Source organism: Cryptomeria japonica, chromosome 1, assembly GCF_030272615.1.
Source record: "Cryptomeria japonica chromosome 1, Sugi_1.0, whole genome shotgun sequence".
NCBI lineage: Eukaryota > Viridiplantae > Streptophyta > Pinopsida > Cupressales > Cupressaceae > Cryptomeria > Cryptomeria japonica.
This window is the reverse complement of record NC_081405.1, coordinates 718,332,103-718,359,970: the sequence shown is the minus strand read 5'-3', so window position 1 is coordinate 718,359,970 and position 27,868 is coordinate 718,332,103. Positions and strand designations below refer to the sequence as shown.

The 27,868-nt window shown below is 39.3% G+C and overlaps 1 protein-coding gene across 1 annotated transcript in view; it reads right to left on the bottom strand.

The window, feature by feature from the left end:
- Window positions 1–27,868, bottom strand: part of LOC131056772 (uncharacterized) — an 87,404-nt gene that overhangs the window by 20,252 nt on the left and 39,284 nt on the right. The window contains exons 8-11 of the mRNA XM_057991031.2: window positions 13,315–13,481; window positions 13,051–13,141; window positions 6,722–6,780; window positions 6,508–6,612 (exon numbers count right to left, since the gene is read on the bottom strand). Coding sequence (XP_057847014.2) covers window positions 6,508–6,612; window positions 6,722–6,780; window positions 13,051–13,141; window positions 13,315–13,481 — 422 coding nt within the window. The remainder of the gene's footprint in view (window positions 1–6,507; window positions 6,613–6,721; window positions 6,781–13,050; window positions 13,142–13,314; window positions 13,482–27,868) is intronic.

The window sequence follows — 27,868 nt, the reverse complement described above, 5'->3', positions numbered from 1 at the left end:
CAAAGTTAAGGGAACCCAAAAGGAATCTATGAAAGGAGGGCAAATGGATTAAAAGGATCATCCATTTGTTATTGTAATCAATCCTTCTCTAGAGCTTGAGCAGTTGTGTTCATCTTCTCATTCAAGGACAAAAAGCCTTTGGTGTGTAGGAATTTGGAGAATGAAAATGGTCTTAGTTTCCAATTTTGGAGTACAGAAATTTTTCTTATACAAGTGAGGTGATTCCATTTGTGATCAGATAGGTGTTGAATATTGTAGGTTTCATTCTAGATTTGGACGAATAAGGAGTATCTTGGAGGATTTTATTTGTGCCAAGGGTCATAGACAAGTTTGAGATCTGATTGAGAAGGGAAAAATGTTAAAATCAGCAGGATTATTGTTGTCTTGCTGTTTTGTTGTGGCTAAGTCAGTCCTTGCAGCAGTTCTACCATCCCTTGTCATGGCTACAACTTGTTGTGCGTATTGCACACACACCCCGTCTGTGACAGGGGACCCCCATTGCTCAGAGAGAAGGAGAGGGAGGCATTTAAGCAAGGTAGATCACAGCTGCACTTTCAAACCTGACCTCTGCAAATGCCTCCTAAAGCCTGAAATCCATTAAGAGGGGGGGATTTAAATAAAGTTAAAAGTCGCTCAAAGAGGCCCAAATACCTGAATTTGTTGTGTAAACCAAGTAAGGCGACAAAGATGAAATCGTGAGTCTTCTTCCAAATCGGCCTCTAGGGCCGAAAAGCAAAGACCTAAAAAATCGCATAGAATCATCAGTTAGCCCGAAATTGCCATGAAAGGGCATTTGAACGAAAATGAAAATCGAGCAAAAATAGCTTAGAGGCCGAAATTGAAGATAAAAGACCAGACGTCTTGCATTTCGCCAAAATGGCCCAAAGTTGCTTAGAAGAGATAAAGGTAAAATCTCGCAAATACTCTCCTAACATTGAAAAGGAGATGAATATTAAGTTCACAAAATGTCTCTCTAAGCCGTAATAACTTCAAATAGTTTAAATCGCTTAACTTGCCTGAGAGACATTAAGTTTGAAATCTCCCAAAGTCCCTTCAAAGGCCGAAATAAAGGCAAGTGTCAAAATAGGCTTTTTAGCCGAAAAGATTAAGGAGTTCGCATTCACGCAAAATAATCATTCAAGCCAAAAAGTTAATAGAATCCTAAATCGCACAAGTTCATGAAAAGCCCGAAAAAGCCTTAAGTCGAAAATCTCGCAAATCTCCTCATTTGCCCGAAAATCTCATTAAAGTTTCAATGGCTAACAACTCGCAAAAGAGGCCTTTAGGCCAAAAACCAAGCCATTAAGGAAAATTGCGCATTTCAGGCTTCTGAGCCGAAAATTGGAAGGTTTCAGTTAGGTATACAAGTTCCCGAAAATAGCCAATAGGCCGAAATTCATTAAATCTCACGAAATCATGAACTGAGCCGAAATCATTTATTATGGGTATTTGCTCGAACTATTTCTATGCTTTGGGCGATATGTTTTGTAAGTTTGTAGCCCCTAATTTGGAGTCTTTGATTTTACAATGCAAATTGTACTTTTCCAGCTTAGGCGTGGGTTTTTGGGGTGCATTGGGATGCGTGCTAGGTGTTTGGGGGTGTTTAGAAGCTCATTTACAGTTTGTTCTTAGTCGCTTTGTGCCTAGTGTCAGTTTGGGTGAGTTGTGGGGTGTTTTGAGTGAGTTTGAAGCGAGTTGGAAGTTTTTTAGTGTGATTTTGTGTTGCTGGTTATGCATTTCCAGCCTGCTGTTATCTATATCAGATTTTAGGAAGTTGGTGTTTGAGCTGTTTTGGCGTTAGTTATCCTCTGTGATCAGCATTATTCTTCTATTCTATCTTTCCTCTCTTTTGTAAGGTTGAATAGTAGTACTATCAACCATTTCTGGATTGTAGCATACCCGCTGAAAAATGGAAGAGGTTGGCCTGCCGCCTATATTTAATATTTGTAACTCAGTCCTCCCGTTGCATAAGTGGTTGAGTGATATTTGTTGTAATGATCCTCTTGCTGCATAAGCGATTGAGTTGAGCTTAATTATGTGTGTTCAGTCCTCCCGCTGAAACATTGTGGTGGAGTGATTCGTGCTTTGGAGTGCTTGTTCACTTGGCTGGTTTACCATCAAGTTCCTTTGTTCACCCGCTGGATAAGTGGAAGGGGCTGGCTTGCCACCCATTATTGTATTCAGTACTTCAGCAGTTTACTTTTAACGATCCCTTGCTACCGTATGCTCTCACCCTCCTAGTTTGGGCTCTCGGTGATCAAAAGGTGTAGGGTTCCTTCTTGCTGGTTTTGGATTTCTTATTCTAACCCTAACAGGTGTGGTTGTGTGTGTAATCTTCCTAAAAAAAAATAAAAAATTAAGGGTGTTTATTGCATTTTGGACACATATTCATGAATGCAGAACCATGGTATCAATTGGGTAGGCTGAAGCGAATCAATTTCTTATGATAATATGTGGTAAGGACCAGTTATTTTATGGTATCACAATGAAGAATGATAAGAAAGGATTAGGTCCATGAATACTTGCATTGAAAAGTTAAATTTTATCATTGAGAATCTACTCATTGCTCCTATCTGAAAATTCATGAAGGAGGATCATAGATATCATACAAAATCAAACAGATCCTTTCCCTCCTCGAAAGCATCAAGTTTTTGAAGAAGCATGTTCCACCCATGACACCATCTAGGGAGCCAACTACAAACAATCTATCATGCATTAGCAAGTCAGCATGAACCTGAATCCTCAGCAGCTGAATATTTCTCAGGAGGAAAGTTGCTCAAATCTCACTTCTGTAACGTTAGCCTTTTTCAGCAAAAATATGCAAGTCTGTTTTTGAAATTGTCTTTGGTTAGCCTTTAGATTGGTTGAAGCCATGAAGTCAAAAAAGTTTGTGCTGAAGGCACCCCTTTCACTTCAGAGCTCGAGGGAAAAGAGGTTGATGCTCTGAAGTGGTCTGATGGAACTTGTAATCAGGATTTTCAGTAATGTTGCTGAAGGAGGCCTCTTTGAGATAAGGTTGCTGTCAATGCGCATGTGGACACTTTTTCAGAGAAGGCTGATGTAGAACACAAGATATCACTGAGAGGGGGGTGAATCAGTGATTATAAACAATTTCAAACGGTGTGTGCAACTGGTAGAATAATGAAAACACTAACAAGCAATCACACACGAGCTCATCACATAACATTGGATATACGAGGAAAATCCAATGTGGGAAAAACCTCGGTGAGAAATGTTGCTGGAGATCTACTGCTTCAATCTAGCCTCACAATGAAATAACAGTTTTACAATGTTTAGGGCACCAACCCCTAACAATTTATGGGCACCTACCCAAAGGAGCACCAACCCCTGATCTATCCTGAGCACCAACCCCTACATTGAGCACCCACTCAGTGAAATACAATGAGATATAAAATCAATACAATGATAAACACTTTGTTACAAATGAGTTTTGTAACCTTTGCAAAGTATTCATTCTACCGGTTGAACTATTTTTTGTCACACTACTTCTCTACCGGATCTCAGTTCTCTCTGTCTGAATCCTCTTTAACTCATCTTTTGCCTAGCCGGATATCCTCTCACACTCTCTGTGCTCTCCTTCACTCTCAGTGGCTACCTTACCGGTTCAATCTTTGCCGGTTTGATAGATTGTTATGCTCTGTAACAGTTTACCAGTTACCTCAAACATTGCCAGTTAAACCCTTCTTGCCGGTTCTTCTTCTAACACTCAGTCACTTCAATATTTTGCTATCAACACTCAGACTAATCAGCTCTCATCTAGCATGATCACACTTTCTCATCACTCATCCAAACTGCTTAAGTCTTTGATCTGCATATTTATACACATGCTTTCCCACCAAAAACAAAGTTCAAACTTTACACGCCTAGGGTTTTCTTCACTGACTTAGTCTGTATCAAATCAAATCAGATCTTATTTTTTGGATTGACAACCTACAACAAATCAAACATCACTGCCATTTTTGATCCTTCCAATACACGTTCACTATATTTAGCAAACTGGATCTTGTTCATCGGCCTTGATTTTGTCGATTGCAATAAATGATCTAGCTGTTTCCTTCTCCAGATCAAGAAGACGATCAGATATCCTGCTTCGATCATAACACTAAAAAATCTCCGCCTTTCGATCTGCTTTGAGCTGCAATCCTCTGCAATCGATCCGTGATTTCCACAATCTTCATTTAATATCGACCTAATTGGCAACTACCTCACCGATGCACCATTTACCTACCACTGCATGTTCGCCACCTGGAGTCCACGTGACATCTCTGTTAGCATCCATCTCACTAGATTGTGTTGGTTCAAACTCGGTTACCGACCAAACATACTACTGGTATACACCAACCAATTAACCTTCATATTGTGCACTTCTCTGTTCTGCCGGTTAGGACATGTTATCATTTACCAGTGACAGTCCTCAACCGTATTGCCAAAGTGGCAAACACTTCTCATCCTTTCATCTTCTTATCCGGGTCCTTAAATTTGTCTCTTTGCTTGCTTACCAGTTGACATCAACATGCCAATAATCTTCAATACTCCTACTTGCATATAGGTAACATCAACTTGCATACCGATTGACATCAATGACAACACGATGCCAAAAGATGATGGGGACTGTTCTGTTTATTCTCCCATTTCTATAATGATGTATCTAGGATGGTGGCTGAGGGAGTGTGCGGATTTCAGGGTCTGGTCTCTTGAGAATTAGATTAATCAGGTGTTAGACATTGTGGATAAGCAAGAAGCGGCTAAAGGGAAAGGGAAGGGAAGACAGCCTTGATGCTTTGATGTTGTGTCTTTTACTTATAATGTGTTTTTGTTTTATTGATTATATACTGTAGGTGACTTCTTCTTCTCCTTGTGAGCTATTTTATTCAAAATTAACTTAATTTTATGCTCTTTGGGATCTTTGATTTGTTAAGATTTGTACTTCAGCTGCTTGTGTGAGCAATATTTGTACACTTTTTGCCCATTAGTCCTTTTCTGTTACAAATCAACTATCTTATCAGCAGCATGTCAATGGTGTATGAAGGAATTTATATAGTCCTATATACTATTGGCAACCACCTAGTCTTCAATCGTTAGTTTGTTGTTTCCTCTAAAAAGGTTCCTTTTCAGGTCCTTTATAGTAATATCCAGCTGGGCTGATGTCTATGTTCTAGATATCTCCATTTGTAGTCTTAGGCAGTGGTCTTCCCTAGTACATCATATGCTGCTGGTGGAATCTTTTGTAATCCTGATGCTGGCTTGATTTTGTCCTTATCAGGCCTTTTTATTTGTATCTTTTTTCGCTATCAGTACATTATTTACTTTATGCAATAGAAAAGGATAAATAAAGTACTGGTATATTTGTATGCCTACTTGTGTTCAGGGGCATTTAATAGTATCAAAGTTATATTTAGCCATTACTTTACCTCAACAAAAAAGGATAAATAAAGTACTGGTATATTTGCATGCCTACTTGTGTTCAGGGGCATTTAATAGCATCAAAATTTTGTTTAGCCATTACCACAGGAAATCTAGTGCCTTCTGTGACATGTTATATGCCAGCTCAAACTACCTAAAGAATCACTCTCCAGTGGTGAATGACATATGTTCTAAATACTATTTTCCTTTGGCACATAGGCAGACAATCTCTTGTATAATTTTCAGTTCCATCACCAGTTGATATTAGGTACAACTTACAAGAACGATTCACATCTCAAATCTTTTGCTTCTTGTTTGATCATGACTCAATCGTTTTCAGTTTGCATAGACAGAAGTATGGCTTCTACCAAGTAGCCTGTAATACTAATAACATAAAAAAATGTAAAAACGGATCGTAGAGTGTTAGTAAACCAATAGAACTTATTATGGGTTTCTTCAGCATGCAACCTTGCATTTTGGCAGTCCATCTATCTATGGATCTAGATGTTCTGAATTTTTTTTTTTTTAACCGCACTAGCAATTTTAAGTGTTGGAAGTGGTTTGAATACTTATAATCTCTTTTTAAGTATCTATAACTGTGATTAGGGTCACCATAATGTTGTGACAAGATCAGAAATGGATCACTGGTTACTCGTTAAACATATCTTTTGGCATTTCTTTCTTTCACTTTCAAGGCCTAAATTAGTGATGCAACATGCATGATTATTAGTTATCTATTATATGATATTTTTTGTGCTGGATATTACTCTAAATGTGGTTTGCATCCTATATGGTATTGTGTATGTAATGAACGACACAAAGATTTTCCTATCTAGATTCTTCACGATCACTTATTTATTGAGAGTTATAGACTTTATGAAAAGAAAAACAAGCTTGCTTTTATATCCTATTCAAGGATAGTTCTTAATGGATTTCTTGGCACCAAATAAGAGGTGTAATAAGTTAATAACTACCACCTTTAAAGAGACAATAAATCATGAAATTACAAGCACAAATATCATCCTCATCATTACATGCATTTTGAAATTTTATTTAATCGCTTTAATAAAAAAACTGTCATACTTTTGGTTGTGCTGGAGCCCAAGGTTTCAACTCTTGCATAGTTTTATAAATGTCCAAAAGTTGTGGCTGAGAATTTGCGTAGTCAAGTGAACTTGTGACAATCCACTACAATGATCAAATGCAAAAAATAATCAGAAAGCCAATTTACAAACCAGAAATCTAAAAATCTAAAGATGTAGAAAAAGAGTAGTGTATGGCATAAAATTATTCTTACTATATCATAAACTGGGAATCCATTTTCAGTCACAACTGCATAATCATGCTGGTAAGAACCTGCCATATCCTCAGAAGCAAGAAGGGTTATCTGACTGAGATAATTACAGTGGATAATTTACATTTAGATAATAAAAAATACAGGATATGCTATAACTGTCCAAAATATTTGATAGAAATGAAATGTGAATTATATTAAATGTTCATAGCTGACGAAAATAGATGAGTGGGTTTGAGAGTACATGCAGTCAATATAAAAAAGCTAAGGTAGGTTACAAGAAACCTTGGCTCTGGAAAGCAATGAAACTCTAGATTACTAATATAAATTAGTCCTATAGTAGAAAAAGGCAAGAGCTTAAACAACTGGCATTTTATGATTGTTTACATAGAGAAAGGGTCCGTTTAATTTGGCCTAGAACCTATAGTAATTATGTATAACCTATCATGTAATATCCCCTCCTCAGACTGATTAGCAGGTGGCGGGTGGTTGTGTTAGGTCCTGGAGACAACTGAGAGGGGGGGGTGAATCAGTTGTCAACTAATTTCAAACCAAAAACAACTTAACCAACTTAATGCTTAATACCAGTAAACCAGTTAAGTATGCCGGTAGACAGTTTTAACAGTTAATTGCTATACCGGTAAAGATTAATGCATGAAACATAAACAAAAAGTCATCCACAACACATGACACCAATATTTGTACGTGGAAACTCTGTAAGGGGAAAAACCACGGTGGGAAACCTTACCCACAATCAGATGATACTACTGCAGATAGTAAGTGTACATAAATGGGGTTTGCACATGCAGAAAGGCCAACCGCCTAGAGCTCACTGCTCAATCACAAAATGGGAGTCACACTAACTACAGTTGGATGGTTAAATCCAATAAGAATGTACTGCACAAAATAGCATCTTCATATGCTGAATTCAGTACCGGTGTAATGCTGATATGCTTTCACAAAAACCTATCTTCACCTTCAAATGATGTCTGCGTGTATTGCACTGCTTAATCTCGCATATACCTTCACACAATTCTTTTTCGCATTCCACACCTGATCTTACAAATAAGATCTTATCTTTATACCATAACCTAAGACCAATTTTAGTAGGTCGGCTCTACAAGATATTACAATAAAAACATTTTACAAATAATATAATATCCGATGCAATAACCGATTGAACATGTTGGCTTAATGCATTTACAACAATAATTAATCATTTCCATAGCGTGCCATGCTGATCTGGAAAAGATAAACCTGCCGGTGTAACCCTAGGTAACCTTGGACCTATTTGCCGGTAAAAGCAAATATGCAAATATGAATATACCAATGATTAATTCATTAAGATAAGATGTCCACACGATGGCTTCGATATTACCAAGTGTCTTCCATATCATTTCAAGTGCCGGTGATCATTATATCCTGCCGGTCAACCATATACCAGTAACTGTGCAATAGTTACTTGCTTGCCGGTGAATGCTGTTGGATCTCCAAAGTGCTAGTGATTTAGTAGGTGTTGACATCAATGACAAAACCATACCAAAATACCAATGTGGTTGACCTATTAGTCGAGTTCCCATAGGTCAACAGTTTGGACAGGGGACTCATTCAGAGGCTTTTGGAGCATTGTAGGGGCTTTGTGAGCAGTTTATGACGGTTTCCTAGATTTTAGTGTTAAGGAATCTAGATCAGAGATAGAGAAAACAATAGTCTAATACTATATAGTAAGAATAGACTTTCAATGAGATCACTGATATGAATATATTGACCACTGATGTATATATATGATTCTGTCAATTAATATTTGATGAATATTATTGACCGCTTGCTGGATCATGAAATTGCCACTGTTATTGATGTCATTCTCAGCAAGTGTCGATGTCGCTGTATATGTATAGTAGTGAAAGGTCATGTCTACGTAGGGGCATGACTTCTACGTGGCTTATGCCACATAGAGTCATGACCCTACGTAAACATGACTCTTCGTATGCATTAGTCACTGTTATAGTTATTGGTTATGCATAAAAACATTTACGGTGCTCGATACTATCGGGTTTAATAATACTTCGACTTTGACTGTCATCGGATAATGCAACAATGTCAGTCACTATATATATATTTCGACTTCGACAGTCATCGGGTTTAATTTGTCGTAAGCAATCCGAATGAGGCTACATCCTTAACATTTAAGAGGGGTCCCTATTTTTTTAGGGGTTGATTGAGAGTTGACCAGGATGCATCAAAGGACCTCTAGGATCACTCTAGGCACTTTGGTGGAAGTTCCTACATTTTAGGGTGGATCCCTATTTTTTAGGGGGGGATTGTTAGTTGACCTGTAGGACTCCGACATCATCCATGATCAGGTTTTCTTCTGTCAGATTTCAGTTCTGAGTCCAGATGAGCATTTTATGGATTAATTGGGAAATATTTAATATTTCCTAAGTTGGATTAAAATAAATAATTATAAAGTGAATTACTATAATCACTTTATATAATATAATAAAGTGCCCCTTGGCATACTTCCCTAGGCGCCTAAGTGATAAGTTGTTTTTAAATAAAAGGTGGCCACTTATTTAATGGGTTAGAGGTTTCATGATGGGTCAAATTCCTAGAAGAGAATAAATTTAATTAAGTTTATGAAATTTTTAAAGTGGAACCCTAACCTTGGGTCGAGCCTTGGAGAGAATAAAAGGAGTTTTTGATGTCAATTTCCAGCATTCTATTCATTCATTCTTCAATTTTATTACAGCATTCTGGGTTTGAGCTCTGATAAGGGTTTGAGCAGCAGGTTTGATCTCCAAGAACAGAAACTCTTGGCAGATTAAGTAGTTGGATGGAAACCCAGCTTACCAGGCTTCAATTGCATTTCACAATTCAGAAAATCATTCCAAAAAGAAATCGAATTCTGTGCACATTGACTGGTTTCAGATTGGATAGGGGTGTATTCATTGTTTCAGATTACAGATCCAGGCTTGGGGTGGCAGATATCATTCAATTCAGACCTCCAGTATCAGCCATACGGCCTATATCAGGAAATATGCCCTCCTACAGTCCGGCGCTAGGGTTTGGCAGGCACTATCAGCATTGGATCAGACAAATTTGGAACACCATCAGCAGATCAACAACCGCTGGGCATAGAAACAGAGGACGGCAGGTTAAATCAGTCCATTTTGGGTGCTGACAAATATGTCTCAGAACCGTACAGCATGGTACGGGTATGTTTGATAATTAATTTGAATAAAGGTAAGCAAATCGGTATTTATTACCACTTCATGATATATTATGTGTTAATTTCATTTGTATAATTCCTTTCAATATTCTTTCAATTCAAGTATTGCAAATTCATTATCAGCAAAATCCCCAAAAAATCAAAAATCAGAAAACAAAAAAACAAACAAATACAAATTCCTTCATTCGCTGGTCAAAGACAATCTGGAAACAAAAAAAATCAGAATTACCAAAATCAGAAAAATTGGACCAGATTTGGCTAGGGATCTTTCAGGTAAGTAGGCTTTAGAGCGTAAGGATTATCAGGTGCATTGTTAGTTACAACCTAGTGAGTGCAGCCAGTGTGTATAGTAGTGGTAATTGTGAGATTTTTCCAAGATCAAGAGGCAATGGAAAGCACAAATAAGAGAGACAAAATAGATGATAGGAATAAACTGTATTCTATCAAGATGCAAAATATGATCAACTGGATCATTACAAGATATAGATTGATTGCCCATACAAACAATGTAGATGAGCCTGCTTATATAGGCAAGGCTATATGGATATGTAAGCACACAAACATGACATGTGGCTCAATAAGAAACAAGGGTAGGTAGGAAATAGGTGTGGGTAGGTAGGAGAAACCATAAAATATTCCACATGAGGTGGAATGTAATAACAAGATAAGATCAACACCATAAAAGGTGGAAATTCTCCTACACACACTATCCCAATGTGGCACAAACACCCAAGTGTCTCATACCCAAACTACTATGAAATGCATGTATCTAAGTAAACTTAAGTATAGTGTAATAATATCCAAGATGAATAATTATTTACACCAACACCCCCCCTTAAGTGCAACTTAGGGGAATGCACTAAAGTCTACAATGCAACTAAGAAATGCAAGATGGGTCCCGACTACAAGGCCATGTTAGGTACCCATGTACAAATGCAAATGCAATCTCCCATAAAGCGGGGAAAGAGAGAAAAACCCAATGGGAAAAAACCCTCCCCCAAAAGAGAGATGATGAAAGAAAACAATGCTCTCAATGATGAATGAGAAGAACAAAAGATGTCCCCCCCATAAGAGAGAAGAAGAAACCATGAAGCTCCCCCTCAATGTCGAATCTCCTGCAAGGATGGTCCAATGAAGATGACCAAAATACCTCCTCCATAAGGAAGAAAGAGAGCCAATGCTGCACCAATAATGTCAAAGTGTGACAAAACCAGGTACCAAGTCGATGACGATGAATCACTCGCTGCAACAAAATGAAGATCAGGCATGGAGACAACTTGCTGTGAGCATCATCTGGATACTTAGAAATAACAGAAATAACGGTACAATCCATGTCTCACGGGAGCCATGCACAAATGTGTACAATCTAAGTCTCAACTAGAGCCATGCACCAAGTCTCACAAGATATTCCTAATCTATGTATACAAGAGGATTACATCAAATAGTCAACGATGACAAGATACAAAGAGGTGTGGCACTTTATGATAGTGCGAGTACAACATTGCTCAAGCAAGAGCATACATCATGATAAAATATTCAAATGTGGAAACATGAAAATGATGCTGCCAACAAAGAAGCCCTGTAGAATACTGCAGATGAAGATGCCTCTGAATGGAATTTCACCAAGAGATACAAATGAACAATTGGCCCCCCATAAAAAGATCATGTTGGCACTTGCAAATAATAGCAAAATGGACTTCTGATTTCAACTTTACAACTTCTCAAAATGAGATATAAGAGACTTCAACAAATACTGTTAGTGATCTAAACTGAGATCCAAGCGAAATACAAGTACCAAATAGGCCAAAAATAACCAAATACTGAAAGTACAATTTCTACTTAAAATCATTGCAAACTAATGGCAGATTATGAAAGTAGACAAAAAATTATGCACTCTCAAAAAAAATGGCACCTGAAAAGGAGTCCATATGAGCCCAAACGAAGCCTCCAAAGTTGTAAAAATCGGGATTTCATGATTTTTGAAAAACCTGTATCCGAAAATCCGAAAAATCCTGCACCATTGTACAGATCACGAAATTCTACCCCAAAACAAAAAAAAATTGCTTGAAAAAAGGAGTCCGGATGAGTGAGATATTGCTATTTGAAAATTGCTTGCAAAATTATAATTTCTGGAGAATTTCCGTCGTGGCTTCAAACTTCAAATGGTTCTAGATTTGGCCTCCGAAGTCTGATTTGGATGAAACAAAAGGCAAAACTGACTTTCTTGGACCTCTTCAATCCGATGGTGACCTCATATTTCACCCATCAAGCTTCAATAATAATCTGCAATAGAAAGCTCCAAAATGCAAACCCCAAATAGCATCAAATTTCTCTCAATTGACAAACCAATGACACTCTAATGGCTCTGATACCATGTGAGACATGGACCAACTTTGATACCATGTGAGATTTTGCCAAGATCAAGAGGCAATGGAAGGAACAAATAAGAGAGACAAAATAGATGATAGAAAAAAATTGTATTCTATGAAGATGCAAAATATGATCAACTGGATCATTACAAGATATAGATTGATTGCCCATACAAACAATGTAGATGAGCCTGCTTATATAGGCAAGGCTATATGGATATGTGAGCACACAAACATGACATGTGGCTCAATAAGAAACAAGGGTAGGTAGGAAATAGGTGTGGGTAGGTAGGAGAAACCATAAAATATTCCACATGAGGTGGAAATTCTCCTACACACACTATCCCAATGTGGCACAAACACCCAAGTGTCTCATACCCAAACTACTATGAAATGCATGTACCTAAGTAAACTTAAGTATAGTGTAATAATATCCAAGATGAATAATTATTTACACCAACAATAATGAATGTTAAATGGAATTGAGCATAGGAGGGAGTTGTGCTAGAGGTTTGCGAATATCATAACATTTTCCCTAACCATATCAATTCAACCAATAAATGGTGTAAGCTCAATTGTTATTTAACACTAAAATAACTAGCGACATTGTCTGCAAGCTCATTGATGATATGTTGCATCACAATGCATGTTGATGATAATGGGAGACTGTTTAATATAGATTCTCTTATATATGTATATTGGATAAATTGTATGATGAACAAATGTTTCAGTACCTGTCACTGTCACCTCTGAAATCTTCAAGCCATGTTCAACCTTTGTCCCCAAGTATATCATGGATCCCAGTAATCCCGAGAATACAATGACCTGCAAATCAAAATAATAATACTTAACATATATATATTTGAACTCAGAATGTACTTTTCAGTTCCTGCTATAAAAGTTGTTTAACCTTTTGATAAGTATGTTTCCACAATTTTAGTCTTAAATACACCATCAATTATCTTTTATATGACACAGAATCAAAAGGGAGACTGTACCACTCCAATCTTGAAAACGTTGTTGTGGAACAATGGGGTATAATATTTGGTGACAAGGCTAGATAATAAAGAGCTTCCCTCGTGCCCTTCAAATGTAACATGTACATCATCCTTAATTGACTTGGTGCTGTGCACAAGTGGGTTGTTATTAATATTACCATTTAATCCTGTAAAAAAAAAATTGCTTTGGTTAGAAAACCTTAAAAACTCTGTCTAAGTTCTAAGAATGAGGACACACTAGGAATTGAAATTTAATCAATAGCTGAAGAACTAAGTTTTGATAAGCATTTTCAAGAAGCATTGGTAGTATCGGACAAACTACATTGCCGTTATATTTTTACATTTAGCTTGATATTTTTCACGTTTTAGTCAATTATCAAGAAAACACAGTATACTGTTTGAAATAATGTAAATAATTGGATTAAATGAAATTAGCCCAAGAACTAAAGTATTTCTTTTGCCTGGAATTATGTACTAATAAGTGAGTAATAAGAGAGATCTTATACTTATTGCATTTTAAATTTTAACTATGTAAGGAATCAACAAGCATGCTTGGAAGACTCTTATTTGATATTTCCCTATTGTGTCATTTGGTTAGTTTTCGTTGATAATGAGAAATCAGGACAATGATGTCATTTATTGATAATGATTGTCTATGTTGTTTCTTTTTCTTTGCTGCATGCAATATGTCACTTCTTACTAGTATGTCTTTCTAGTCTGCGTGTTTTAGTATCTTATTGGAATTAATAAAGAAAATAATTTCCTATTTATCCCAACACCTTTAAGGCTTTTGTCATCATTTATTTTGATTCTGTTTGTATGAGACTTCTTCGTGATAATATGAGTGGTAGCTTAGCTAATACGTTTAGGTTTGAAGGTGGTTGTTTACATGTTTATTTAATCTTCATTGGTGTGTGTTGTGCTTTATGAAAAACATAGAGAGAGTTGTGATTATTTTACATTTGTTTGAAATTTGTCATCAATGTAGTTTCTTTTTCTTCCCTGCATGCATTATGTCACTTCTTCCTGGTATGTCTTTCTAGCCTGCATGTTTTAGTATCTTATTGAAATTAATAAAGAAAATAATTCCCTATTTATCCCAGCACCTTTAAGCCTTTTGTCATCTTTTATTTTATTCCTGTTTGTATGAGACTTCTTCATGATAATATGAGTGGTAGCTTAGCCAATAAGTTCAAGTTTGAAGGTTGTTGTTTACATATTTATTTAATCTTCATTGGTGTGTCTTGTGCTTTATTAAAAACATAGAGAGAGTTGTGATATATTTTACATTTGTTTGAAATTTGTCAGAAGAATCATTTTTGTATTTGTGTCATTATCCTTTAATTACATTATGTTTTTGTCACTCTTTTAAATTAGAATAACAACATGTGAATGACCTCTATCAGAAAAAAATATTTATTTAATTCCAGGAATGCTCACTTATTGCAGTATGACATTCATCACTCTAGCTCAGATAGGATTGTCAGAACAGCTATGGAATGAAAATAGCATTTGCTTTTGGGAGGACCATTGGAATAGACACAAGCCATTGTCTTAAGGCTAGTGCACAAGAATTACAGAATATGCTGAACGAACAAGGATATAGCATTCCACTGAGTGAGGCTTTGAAACAATACAGAAAATAAGGGTTGAACAATAAGAACAATTTGATCAACTGATCAAGGTATTGTCCTCAAGATTTGTTCTTCTAAACAATCAGTAGAATACATTAATATAGCCACTAACCATGGAGAGTGTGTAGTGACATCTGCCTATCATAGTATCACTCAGAAAATCAATCAGAGTCAGGGAAAAAAGGGAATTCTTATCATTGCTGATATGACTGAAAACATTCCTTTAGTTGGCTTCTAATTCATGGAAATTTTTTAAGTATGAATCATTTATAACATAGAGGTCAGATTGGACGCACAATTTGCATCAATTGGCACAACAATGGAGATAAAATTGATTTACTCTTTTGTTCCACAGTAATTTGCTCAACAAATTTGGTAAAAAAAGGGTGCAATTTTTGGACAGCAAGATCCAATGTTACAGAAACTTTCTGGTTCTAAATTTTCTTAATAATGTTTTTAATAATGCTACACACCATGGACCTGGGATTCATTTAATGGAATATTTGGAAATAATGCAAGTAATGGTTTTAATAAAATCCAACAGGATTCCAATCAGATATTAAAGCTTAAGACATAAAATCACAGGTTTAAAGTATTACTTGTATCCTGAATACTTAGAAACAACGGTTGTTTTTTTCATCAAATATAGAGTATTGCAACAAAGCTTGGGATTGGCTCTTGCATTTCATTCTCATTTTTATAGTTCATTATAATTATGACAAATAAATAGGTATATTATAATACTGGTTTTTCCAAGCAAAATTTAAGAAGGCATCCAGAAACAATCTGGTTCAAGCTGGAATAGGGGGAATTATCAGAAACAACAAGTTATTACCAATAACTGCTTTCAACAATTGATAGAGATTGAGTCAAACAATTTGGCATTGATGTTGCCATTCCACATAGGTATTCAGCTACCAATCAAATATCAAATCAGCAAACTATACATTGACGAAATTCAGATCATAATCGACATCATCAAAAAATACCAAAATCAAGGTAGAGCTCTCAATTATAAACCACAAGAATTTAGACCCATTGGAAAATCAGTATTATAATGTGTCAAATTTACAATGATCTTGGGCCATTTGAATGAATTTCAGTTGACATGCATATAACTGTTGAGAATTTAGGTATTATGCTATGCTATATTTATTTCAGTGGTGTGTAATGGTCTGATTAGATAATCATATTAGGATTTCAATTGTTACACCCCATTGTGTTATTACCTATTTACTGTTAGTTAAAATGCTTTAATGCATGATTACATTTTGAGTATATTTATTTGGATAGGAAAATCTAATGAATTAATGTGCAACCATTACGATACTTTGAAGATGAAAATCTATGATGCACATGCATGTATTGATAACGGCTAACTATTGTTGTAATGTGCTAACTTGGATGCAGGAAATGATCAAGCCTCCGGAAGGGAGGAAGAGTATCACTCAGGAGAAGAACTTGGTTCGGTAATCTTTAATTTGTGCCTAATTGAGCTATCACACACTCACATCCTAGTTGGCCAAGTTAGTCGGGAAATGGTAAGTAACTTTCTGTCGGAGTCGGTGATGTTTTGTAATGTTTTGGTTGATTTGGAATGGGTTATTGAATCTTTATGATGGGTTAAATCTTCGTATGATCATATCTATTTATTAATCGATGAATATATATACGTTTAATGCATATATGCGGATTGATGAATATATAAATAAAAGAATAGTTTATGATGGGTTAAATCTTCGTATGATCATATCTATTTATTAATCGATGAATATATATACGTTTAATGCATATATGCGGATTGATGAATATATAAATAAAAGAATAGTATGGAATTAAAATAATAATAATAATAATATACATACATACATACATACATACATACAATATATATATATATATATATATATATATATATATATATATATATATTATATTAAGTTGATTATGAATACATTTCTTTAATTATTCGAAATATTGGGTTATATATTTTTATAATTTTCAAATTAGTTTATAATGTCAAATTAAAAATACAATATTTAATCAACACACACACATACACACATACATTATATATATATTAATATGAATCGAATTAATTATGGCATGAAGCACCACGTAGTGGTGAGAGATAAAATCGAAGTGATAAACCATGTAGTGGTTAGGGCTGTGTTGTGACCTAATTCACACATCGCCCCATCACAGATGGGGACCCCCTATTTTTGCTTTTTAGGGTCCTGTCTTAGCTCTGCATTTTCATAAATCTTCATTTTGAGAGAGTTTAAGAGTTAGAGTTTTGAAGTCATCCCGAGGCAAATTGAGAAATTTTGCTCATAATTGCATTTAAGTGTTGTCAAAGGGTTCAGAAGGTTTGAAGGACGAGGATTGCAATTGCTTTCGGTCATTTCTGACAACCTGCTATCTTTAGAAATTTTTTCTTTTTCTGTTTTTTTCTGCTTTTTTGAAAGTAGCATATGGATTTTGTTCCTTGAATCATTCTATTACTACCCATTTTGAAGATGAGATAAAATAAATTCAAGGATTTGAAGAAAATAAGTTTGATATTTTCTTTAAATTTGGCACTGACAACAGTTTGAAGGTGTAAATTCCACCTTGATACTCTCCAAAATTCGCCACAAAAAGGAGAAGTAAAGCAGGTCCAAGGGTTTGAAAAGGGCAATCAAAAGTTCAAAGTTAGCCATTAACAAGGTTTGCTGATAAAATAATGGAGTTGCTGACAAAATTCTAAGTTCACCATTAATCATCCTTGAGTTCGTCTTGGAAGAGAGAATCCAAATCTGTGCATAGTCTTCTTAAGAATCCTTCAAACCTGCACTTCACCTTGTGTAGAAGACTATCAAATCTACCCTTGATGAGAAAACAAGACAAATATGGAGGAAGATACATATCTAAAACTCATCCAAGATCATCATAGACAACAAATTGAAGGTTTGCTGAAGATAAATCCTTTGACAGATTCCTTGATGATCTTCCAAGTATAAAATGAACTTGCCTAAGGAAGAGTAAACTCTGCCTGTCTAGAAGAAAGAAATCTGAATTCACATATTCAAGGGTTTGAAAGCTAAATAAAATTGTCTAACTGCTGCAATCCCAATGTGCCATGATTAGCAAGGTTGAAGATAGCAGATTGAAGCTTTAAAAGCCATCCAAATCTGCCTTGGAAAGGAATGATTACTCAAGTTTGATCCACATGACCTTCCAAGCATAATACAAACCTGTCCATAGCATGTAAATTCCGCCAAGAAAGAAAGCATCCAATGTTGGAAGTTTGTCTCACAAAACATGGCTTAACATATTCTCATCCAAGTCCGCCTAGGGTTGGACAACTGAAGCATCACACAAAAATGAAATAAAAGATATGACAGGAAGAAAGACAAACTGTCTGATCCATCTTGAAACTCACCATGGAAAGCAAGCACAATATTAAAACAACTCCCAAAATTCACTAAGTACGAGAAGGATGGTTCATGACAAAAGGACGTATGATTGTCCAAGCTCACCAAGACATGAATTGGCAAGACAAACAAGATTCAAGTCCGCCTAAGGGAAAAGAAAGATAGGATGTGCAAATTGAAATAAATTCCTTCCAAAATCACAAACCCAAAGGCATGAAGAAATTATCCAAACCCTTGCAAGTCAATCATACACCGACACATTGATTCATCCAGGCATAAATGGAATATGTGAAGATACCTAGCCAGAGACTTAAAATTGAGAGCAAATTTGCCATGCCAGAAAGATGAAATTTTGATCATAATTCACAAAATATTTTTGATTCCCAACACATTGTCCTGAAGAACATTCTTCTAAGTGTCAAGGGTCTAGAAGTTAAGCTCTTTTCTCTGATTTTAAGGCAGAATTTCAGAATCAGAGGTAAATTTCAGTCATAAAGAGGATTCAAAAACTCAACTTGATTGAATTTCCTCATCTTTCTGTCTTATTTTTCATTAATTTCTTGACCAAACTCTTCAAAGACTTAATCTTTAACAAGTTAAAAGTAAAATTTTCAAAAAAGACTTTAAAATCAGAATTGAATTCTGAAAATAACATGGAGTTTTCATGTGTTTTTATAGGTAGCAATGAAGTTCGCCAGCAAGGGAGTGCAGTTGAAGTCCAAACTCAAGTCCAAGTGGAAGAATATCACTGACATAGATCTTGGGCATGTTGATATGGAAGAATTTAAGAAAAGAATGTATGGACATGATGGACACATTCCTACACCTATTGCTCGCAGGATGATGCAAAACAAAATTGTCTAGGCAGCTGGATTTCCACCAGCCAAAGAGTGTGTTGAGATGATTGTTGAATGTGCCTTGCACTATAAAGCACAGTCTAGAGAAATCATTGCACCAGATGGAAGGGTACTGGCTAATCTTTCAGAATTGTCCATCCAAGAGACATTTGGTATACCAAAGCACAGTAAAACCACCTACAAGACTAAAGGACAAGGAGTTGATATGGAAGAATTTAAGAAAAGAATGTATGGACATGATGGACACGTTCCTAAACCTATTGCTCGTAGGATGATGCAAAATGGAATTGTCTAGGTAGTTGGATTCCCACCAGCCAAAGAGTGTGTCGAGTTGATTGTCGAAAGTGCCTTGCACTATAAAGCATAGTCTAGAGAAATCATTGCACGAGATGGAAGGGTACTGGCTAATCTTTCAGAACTGTCCATCCAAGAGACATTTTGTATACCAAAGCACAGTAAAACCACCTACAAGACTAAAGGACAAGCCTAGAGGGTCTATGATAGTCAGTTTGAACTTTGTGCTACGAATGTAAACAAGTCTTGGTTGGAGAAGAAAAGACCTCAAGGAAAAGTGCCAAAGTATTTGTTGCGTCCATTCTTCAAGGAAGAGTATGGTGATATCATCCTACTGTTGAATAGAGTAATGGGTTGTAATGTCCCCTTCCAGCCAATGATCACTCCTGGTGAAGAATAGCCTTATTTAGGAGGCTCGTAGGCTATTTTTAGCACAATTAGGGTTTCCATCTTCCGGGAGGATTTTGAGTGGGAAGCAGTTGGAGTTTGGGACTTTTGATTGTGGAGTTTTTCTGGGTTTTCAGAGAGCTTCGCAGAGGTGATACATGCATCGCGTTTAGTTGAGGTTTGCATACTTACTATTTCTAGTAAGTAGGGTCAAAATAGCACATTTTTCTGGGTTTTTCAGGAGTTTTCCAACAGTATGACATGCAACTTCATCTGACTATTCTTTAGTGGACTTACTATTTTTAGTAAGTAATAGTTGGTCCCGGTTTGTGCCCTAACGGAGCTGTTAGTCACTTACTATTTTTAGTAAGTATGATTTTTTAGGGTTTCAATTGAGCCAGGCAACACCGACTATTTTTGCTAGTCTTATGGGATGACTCAGCGTTTCCGTTCTATTTCTGGCAGGCAGAGTGGAGTTCAAAATGCAGTTTATTGGACTTAGTCATTTATCATTTAAAATGACTTAAGTTAATATTTTATTTTGGCGTCATATTCTATTGTTGAAATAATGGTGTTATTTTGGCATCCCATTTGGGAAATATTTAGCAGAACTTTAGCCTATGGTTAGAATAATTTTGACGCCACTATGGAGAGATAAGGGGTTGAATTCAAAGATAAATTTATCCTAAATTATGTCTCCACTTGTGTTGGATGCCCACTTTGAGAATAGATTAATGTTTTTATTTAAAAATTTCTAAGTGGTCTTTTTTGCTTTTGGTGCCCATACATGAAATGAAGTTCCATTTCATTTGGTGAGGAATTTGAAGTGAATTTGGAGAGTTATACTCTATAAATACAGGGCGTGGGTCTCGTTTTGGATCATCTAAGAGAAAATTATATTGTTATGCTGTCAGATTGACTCCAGACTTCTTCGAGGGTGAAAACCTCCTAGTTCTTTTGGCAAACTTCGAGTGTGAGACATCACTCCTAGTTGTGATTGGATCTTTTGAATGCTTGGTTCAAATTTTGTGGGCATTATCTTGTTGGGAAGCTTTTTTTGAGGCGACTTCTTCCTCAAAAGGGCGCCTTTTTTGGTGTGGTGTGCGATTTTACAAGGATGTACCTACTTGCTGGCCGTATCCTCCTTGCTGGCCGTATTTCTTGGTGTGTGTGCTGCTGGGCATGTTTCGGTGTGTTTGTGTGGGCGATTGGTGGTGTGTGTTAAGTGTTTGTTGGCTCTTGGGGCATTGTGCGAGTCTCCGGTGTTGCTGAAGCTTCGTGGGAGTGATTTGTTAGGCCCAATATGGAAAGCTAATTTACTGAGAGGGGAGGGGTGAATCAGTAATTCAAAACCTTTCTTCAATAATAACCTTACTGTTATGCATAAACAGAATAGTGCAGTAACATAAAATAAAGTTAAAACAAACAGATAACAATCATACATGATTCACTCCATAACACATATATTTTGGTCACGCAGAAACTCTTGGTTAGAGAGAAAAACTGCGGTGGGGATGGCACCCACAACTTCACTACTGCAATAATAAAGATTGCTCGGTTAGAGCTACATTTAGCTATTTTTGATAGCTTACCTTGTTAGGAGTATCAAGATCTGTTAGATCTACCTTACTAAAGGATTTTACAACACTATAAATGCTGCACTTGGTTAGAGGATCTACAATTTATAGACTTGGTTAGAGTCTTTTACCCTGTTAAAGGTTTCTCTTATAACTTCAAAATATTACAATAAGACTTTACAAATATCTGCAACTTTACATCTGAAATGCTATAGCAGATTCTATGTGCTCAGAATAAGATTACCTAGCTTGTAGCATATCTCGGTAACCCATATTGTAACTCGATAAACCCTTTTGTTTACTCTGTTCTTCAATTGTTCACTGATAACCTTCTCGGTGACCTCTCTGTGTCTTTGTAACAGTCTTCCTTCATGCATACACACACATATCTCACATCTCTTATATCTAACCCTAAAATCATGCTGTATAAATAGATCTCTTACAGCGGTGATCTAGTTCATTGCTTCGATCTTACAAAAAGATTCCTCGAATGAATAACTAAACAAAATATTTCATTGGTTAGATTGACCTTGCAATCAAACATAATCTTCTAGTGCAATTTCCAATGTAAAAACGGTTAGATGTGCCTCGATCTTGTAACACATTTTCATGTGCATGTCTAGGTTCAATGTATCTGGTAAAACGTTTCACTCGGTGATTATCAACTCAGTGAGTTAACTTTACAGCTCGGTAGCCATGAAACAATACTCGATAAACAACTCGGTGAATACTGCGTTCTGTGACTGCTTTCTTCTGTAACCGACTAGACTATTCATACCGACTTCTCTGTGTGTGCCGACTGCATGATTCGGTAATACTAACCGACTAGAATATATAGTATGACTTTGGATATAAAACTAATGGCAATTTGATAAGTAGTAACATGATTTTCATTGTGTTTGCTGTGGTTCGTGGTGGCTGTTGCGGAGTTGCAGCAGGCTGTTTTCTATAAAAGCAGTTTGGTATAGTGGTTTCTTACATCTTGTATTGTACTTCTCTCATAGTTCAGTATTTGTATTAGCTCCTCTTCTTATTCTCTTCCATCTTATGTGATGTTTATTATAAAGCTAAATGGTAGTACTATTAGCTATAGCTGTTTGCATTTCTCTATGTAATTCCCTCTGCACAAGTGGAAGAGGCTGGGTTGGCCACCTTCAATGTTTGAAATTCTGTTTGTTTTGGTCCTCCCGCTGCATAAGCGGTCGAGTGATATTTTGTTTGTAATTGTCCTCCCATTGCATAAGCGGTTGAGTTGAGCTTTATTGTAAGTGTTCATAATCTCGTTGAGATATGTAGTTGAGTGATTCGTGCTTGGTTATGTTCTTGTTTCTCCTTGGCTGGTTTACCGCCAAGCTTTCTAGTTTTCTATTCCCGCTGGAAAGTGGAAGGGGCTGGCTTGCCGCCCATTATTGCAATCAGTACTTTCAGCAGTTTACATCTAATAATCCCCTGCTACTGTATGCTTTCACCCTCCCAGCTTGGGCTCTTGGTGTTCAAAAGTGTAGATTTTGTTGGCGGCATTATTGTACACGGGAATAACATTAGTTAATTATGTGTAATTGTTTTGGTTAGTTGGCAACCGAGGGGTGGAAGTCGTAGTGCGACGGCGGTGTCTGGTCCGCCAAGCGGGCGTGGAGCTCATACACCTGCTGAGTGCATGCAGCCACATCCCGTTCCGCCACCAGTACCTTCTCTAAAGCTGTCTTCACCATGTGTGCGGCTTCCAGCAACTCCTTCTCTTTTGTATCCATTGCCTCCGTCGCGCAGACCAACCGAGTCTGCTCGGCTGCCAGACAAGTCTCTACCTCGGCCTTCGCTGCCCGGGTCTCAGCCGTCTCTGTGCAGGCCATCTCTAGCTATGCCAACAACTGCGCCCTCTTGGCTGCCCCTGAGGCCTGCTGACTAGCCACCTCCTTCTCCAACGCTACTTGGGCAGCCTCCCTGACTGCAGACTCCTGCTGTGTACGCCTCAATGTATAATAGGCCTCCCGGTAGACTTGCTCGATCTCGCGGACAACTGCCGTCACCCGGCTCTCCACAACGGGTTGACGCAGCCTCCAAGCCTGGAGCATCTCCTCTGTCTCCACAGTCGGCCACCCCTGAGACTCAAAGCAGGTAGCAAAGGTTGTCGGACAACCCACCCGCATAAACTGTAAGACCTGCTGTAGCTCCACCACCACCTGCTGCAATGCTTGCATCTGGGCAGCGGCCACCACCCGCCTACCCCTCGTCACCATATCAGCCATGTCAGCTAGATAGGTCTCAACATCCTCCCCTGTCTGTGCCGAAGGCTATGAAGTCCTTGGTGGAACGGTCACTACTGTATCCTGCAATGAAGGTACCGCCTCCGCCACCGAAGGTGCACCATCTCCTGGTGCCTGCCCAGCAGAGGCGACCTCCCTCGCCTCGTTCCCAACTGTGAGTCCATGTGCCTCCCCTGACGAGTCATCCAAGTCGACTACCTTTGCTCAAGTCTCTCGACACGGTGAGAATACAACAGCTCCCTCCAGCTGTGCCAGTGCCATCTGAAACCGCTGTGTAAGCCAACTCTACATAGCCTCGAGGTCAGCACGCATCTCTGTGACCGGGGGGTGGTTCGCTGTCGTCGGCTCCTCCAACAAGGAAGCAGAAACAGTCACCACTGTGTCACTACCCACGACGTCCAACCGTACGTCAGGCTCGGTATCCACCACTTCCGTCAGCCCCTGCTCCTCAGCAACCACTACTCGATGCGGTGACTCCTCTGTCCCTGACTTTGCCATGTCCTCGGTAAGTGCCGCCGTGGTTGGGCTCGGTGATTCTCCCTGTTGCCCGTGCTGGAGGGGACCAAGTGTAACAGGCGTATGGCTTTGCCCGAAGGCCGGAATACAGGTGCCGCCCACTCTAGATGATGGCACAGACGTGCCCATCGGTAACAGGGGTGGGGGAAACAGGACTCGTACAGGCTCCTCCGTCGCCTGGCTGCTATCGTCCGCCTCTGAATCCTCTGCGCTGCTGGAATCCCTCCCGCTGTCAGGCTCCCCTGAGGCCAAGGCCCTATCTATCGCCCGTTTCTGCTTAGCGGAAGAGTGCCCAATGTCCAAGTGCCTCCAATACATTATTGGAGGTTCTCCTGCTGTCAACGATCCTTGCGGCCGTACCTCCAACTCGTCCTCCGGCACTGCTTCCCGCGTGGCCTCTAGGAATAACCCTATAGCGTAGTGAGGCATATAGAATGTGCGATGCTGGAGCGTCAAAAACTCATACATACGCTCTGCCAGTAACGCGGCCCAGTCATATACGATGCCATTCATCAGCCCATTCATCAGCATAATCTGAGGGAGGGCGATGTCCTTCGCCCTACCCAACCCTGTCAATCTGCTCTTGATGACATCCATAATGCATCTCCAGTGGCCCTCCGCAACAAAAGTCTTACGGATTCCGCGACCCTTCGTGGCTCTAGCCACGCTGTCCAACTCTGCTGTCGTCAAGTTCCGGGAGACTAATTTAATCCACCGCTCCTCCTCTCGTGTCATCTTTTTGGCCTTCAAGTCTATTTTCTTGCCCTCGCTGCCCGGAATGCCGAATACCCTCGTGAAATCCCCTGCTTTGAAGGATATAGTAACATCCCTTCGGAGGTATTCAAACGTGCTGGTGCATGTATGCCTGTCGAAGGTGTCCACCATGAAGCGTAGGGCACCCTCGTACTCCCGGATAGGGAACACGGGCATCCGAACAACCCACTCTACTTGTGCCTTACGGAGGTTTTGCTTTACCAGGTCATTATCAGGGGTGTTTTGCCACCATTTTCGGCATTCCAATCCATTCAGGCCTTCAAAAGTAACATTCTGTGGCGTCACTGTGTTTTTCGCACTTATGGCAGCCTGTGGTGCCTTCTGTTTTTGTTTTTGCTGGGTGCTGGCATCCATGGTGCCGCCTGTAACACGTACTCCCGATGCTAAAACCCTGATATTGCTATCCCTATTCCTCTGGCTGCTACTGGAAGAAGCGTGCAGCTGTTTCTTCCAGCTTCTTTTCCCTGCTGAATCCATCAATCTCTGTATAACTGGTTTCCTGTAAAACAATCGTACCGTCTTAGGCACCTTCGTAACGACCTTCTTTTTCGTGCGGCTGCTTGGTCTACCTGTGGCAGTCCTTTTGCCCTTCCGTGGCTGTGTGGTTTACTTTTGGCGTGCCTGCATGGGATTGTGCGGGCTTGGTCTCTTTTTTTTTCCTTTGTGGCTGCTGCGCGTTGGTGTGCGTAACCGTTGCTGTGCGTGTTGTGTGATCGGGCTGTGCGGTATGTGGTCGGGCCGTGCGGTGCGTCTTCCTCTTCCTTTATCTCTTGCTGTGCGGTGATGTGCCTTCGGTGGTGTTCGGTGTTGTGCGGGGGTTTGTAATGCCGAGGCGGTGCTTTAATATTGTGCGGGTTGCTTGCGATGACCACCTTCGGTGGCCCCACCGTTGGTGTGACCACCGCACGGTGGTGCCACCGTCGGTGGTCCCACCGCACGGTGGTTCCACCGTACGGTGATGCCACCTTCGGTGGTCCCACCGTACGGTGGCCGCTTTCTTCTTTTTTCTTTTTTTTTTCTATTTCCCTCCAATTTTTCAATTTTTAGCGGGCTGACTGACTGGAGGGTCCCGGTTCCCTTCGTTCGTGATAGATTTTTAATTTCGACCCGTTGACTGCGTTTGGTACCTCCTTCCCGTCCAGCGTCCACAACTTTATCGCCCCTTTCGTATTGACCTCGCATATCCGGAAGGGCCCTAACCATCGGACTTTGAATTTTCCGGGTTTAATTTCGTTCTTCCCGTTGAATTTCAAAACCAGTTGTCCGGGAGTAAACTTCATTCGCTGGAGATGCTTGTCGTGCCACGCCTTCCGTCTTTGCTGGGCTGTTTCTGTCGCCCACTGAGCCATCATCCTTCGTTCGTTCAATTTGTTCAAAGCGTACAGCCTCTCCCTCAGGCTTTCCATGTCGCCAAGGCGATTATCGATGGCAATCCGTAGACTCGGCACCATGAATTCAACTGGCACCACGGCTTCTTGTCCATACATTAGCTGGAAGGAAGTCTGTCCAGTAGTTACCTTGTAAGTTGTTCGGTATGCCCAAAGTACTAACGGTAGGTGCTCCTCCCAGTCATCCTTCTCCACTCGGCAAGACTTATATATCACCGACATTATTATTTTATTTGTGGCCTCCGCCTGGCCATTGACACGTGGGTAGTACGGGCTTGATAATGAGTGAAAAATCTTGAAGTCTGATGTCAATCGCCGTATGACATGGTTCACAGAGTGGCCTCCCCGGTCACTGGTCAACTGAATAGGTATACCATATCGCGTAATGATTTGTTCATAAATAAATTTCGTTGTGCTTACTGCCGAATTATCCTGGAGAGCCCTTGCCTCCACCCACTTGGTCAAGTATTCTGTCGCAACTATAATGTACCGGCACCGTTGTGTGCGGCTGGCCTTAAGAGGACCCACAAAGTCGAGTCCCCATCGTTCAAAGAGTTCTTGTGCATGTGACGGGTTGAGGGGCATGAAGTCCCGCTTTAGAGGTTTGCCCGCCCGTTGGCAAGTGTCGCACCCCACGACCCACTCCCTGGCGTCGTGATGTACCGTTGGCCACCATAGTCCTGCGAGAAGCACCTTGCGGGCTGTAGTGTCTAGGCCCATATGTCCACTTGCGGGCCCTTCGTGTGCCTCCCTTAATACACTCGAGACTTCTTCCTCCATGACACAACGCCTTAATATCTGGTCCGGCCCCATTTTGTAGAGTAACCCGTTGATGAGCGAAAAAGTCCTGCTCGTTAATACGAGCTTTCTTCGTTCCCCTGGAGGCATATCCTCCGTAAATCGGGACGTCGATAGGTACTCTCCAATCTTCCTGTACCACGAAGGGAGTACGGCTATTTGGAACAAGTGTGCATCCGGAAAATCCTCATTTACTCCCTCTGGAGGTTCCCTCGACTTAATCTGGGACAGCTGGTCGGCTATGACATGGCTTCGCCCTGGTCTTACCACAATTAAAAATGTGAACTCCTGTAGTAGCAATAGCCAACGACTTGTCCTCCCCTGGATAATGGGCTTGTTTACTAAATACATGAGTGCCTGGTGGTCTACGTAAAATGTGAATGGTGTGGCCAGGAGGTAATGACGGAATTTCTGTACGGCATAGACCATACCGAGTGCTTCATGTTCTGTGGTACTGTAGTTCTTTTCTGCGTTCGAGAGCAACCTGCTGGCAAAATAAACGGGGTGGTCCAGCCCGTGTCCTCCTACTTGGGCTAACGGAGCCCCGATGGCATAGTTTGAGGCATCCACGTGAACGTGGAATTCCTTATCCCAATTCGGGTATGCCAGTATGGGCGCTCCCATCAACCTTGTCTTCAACTCTTCAAAG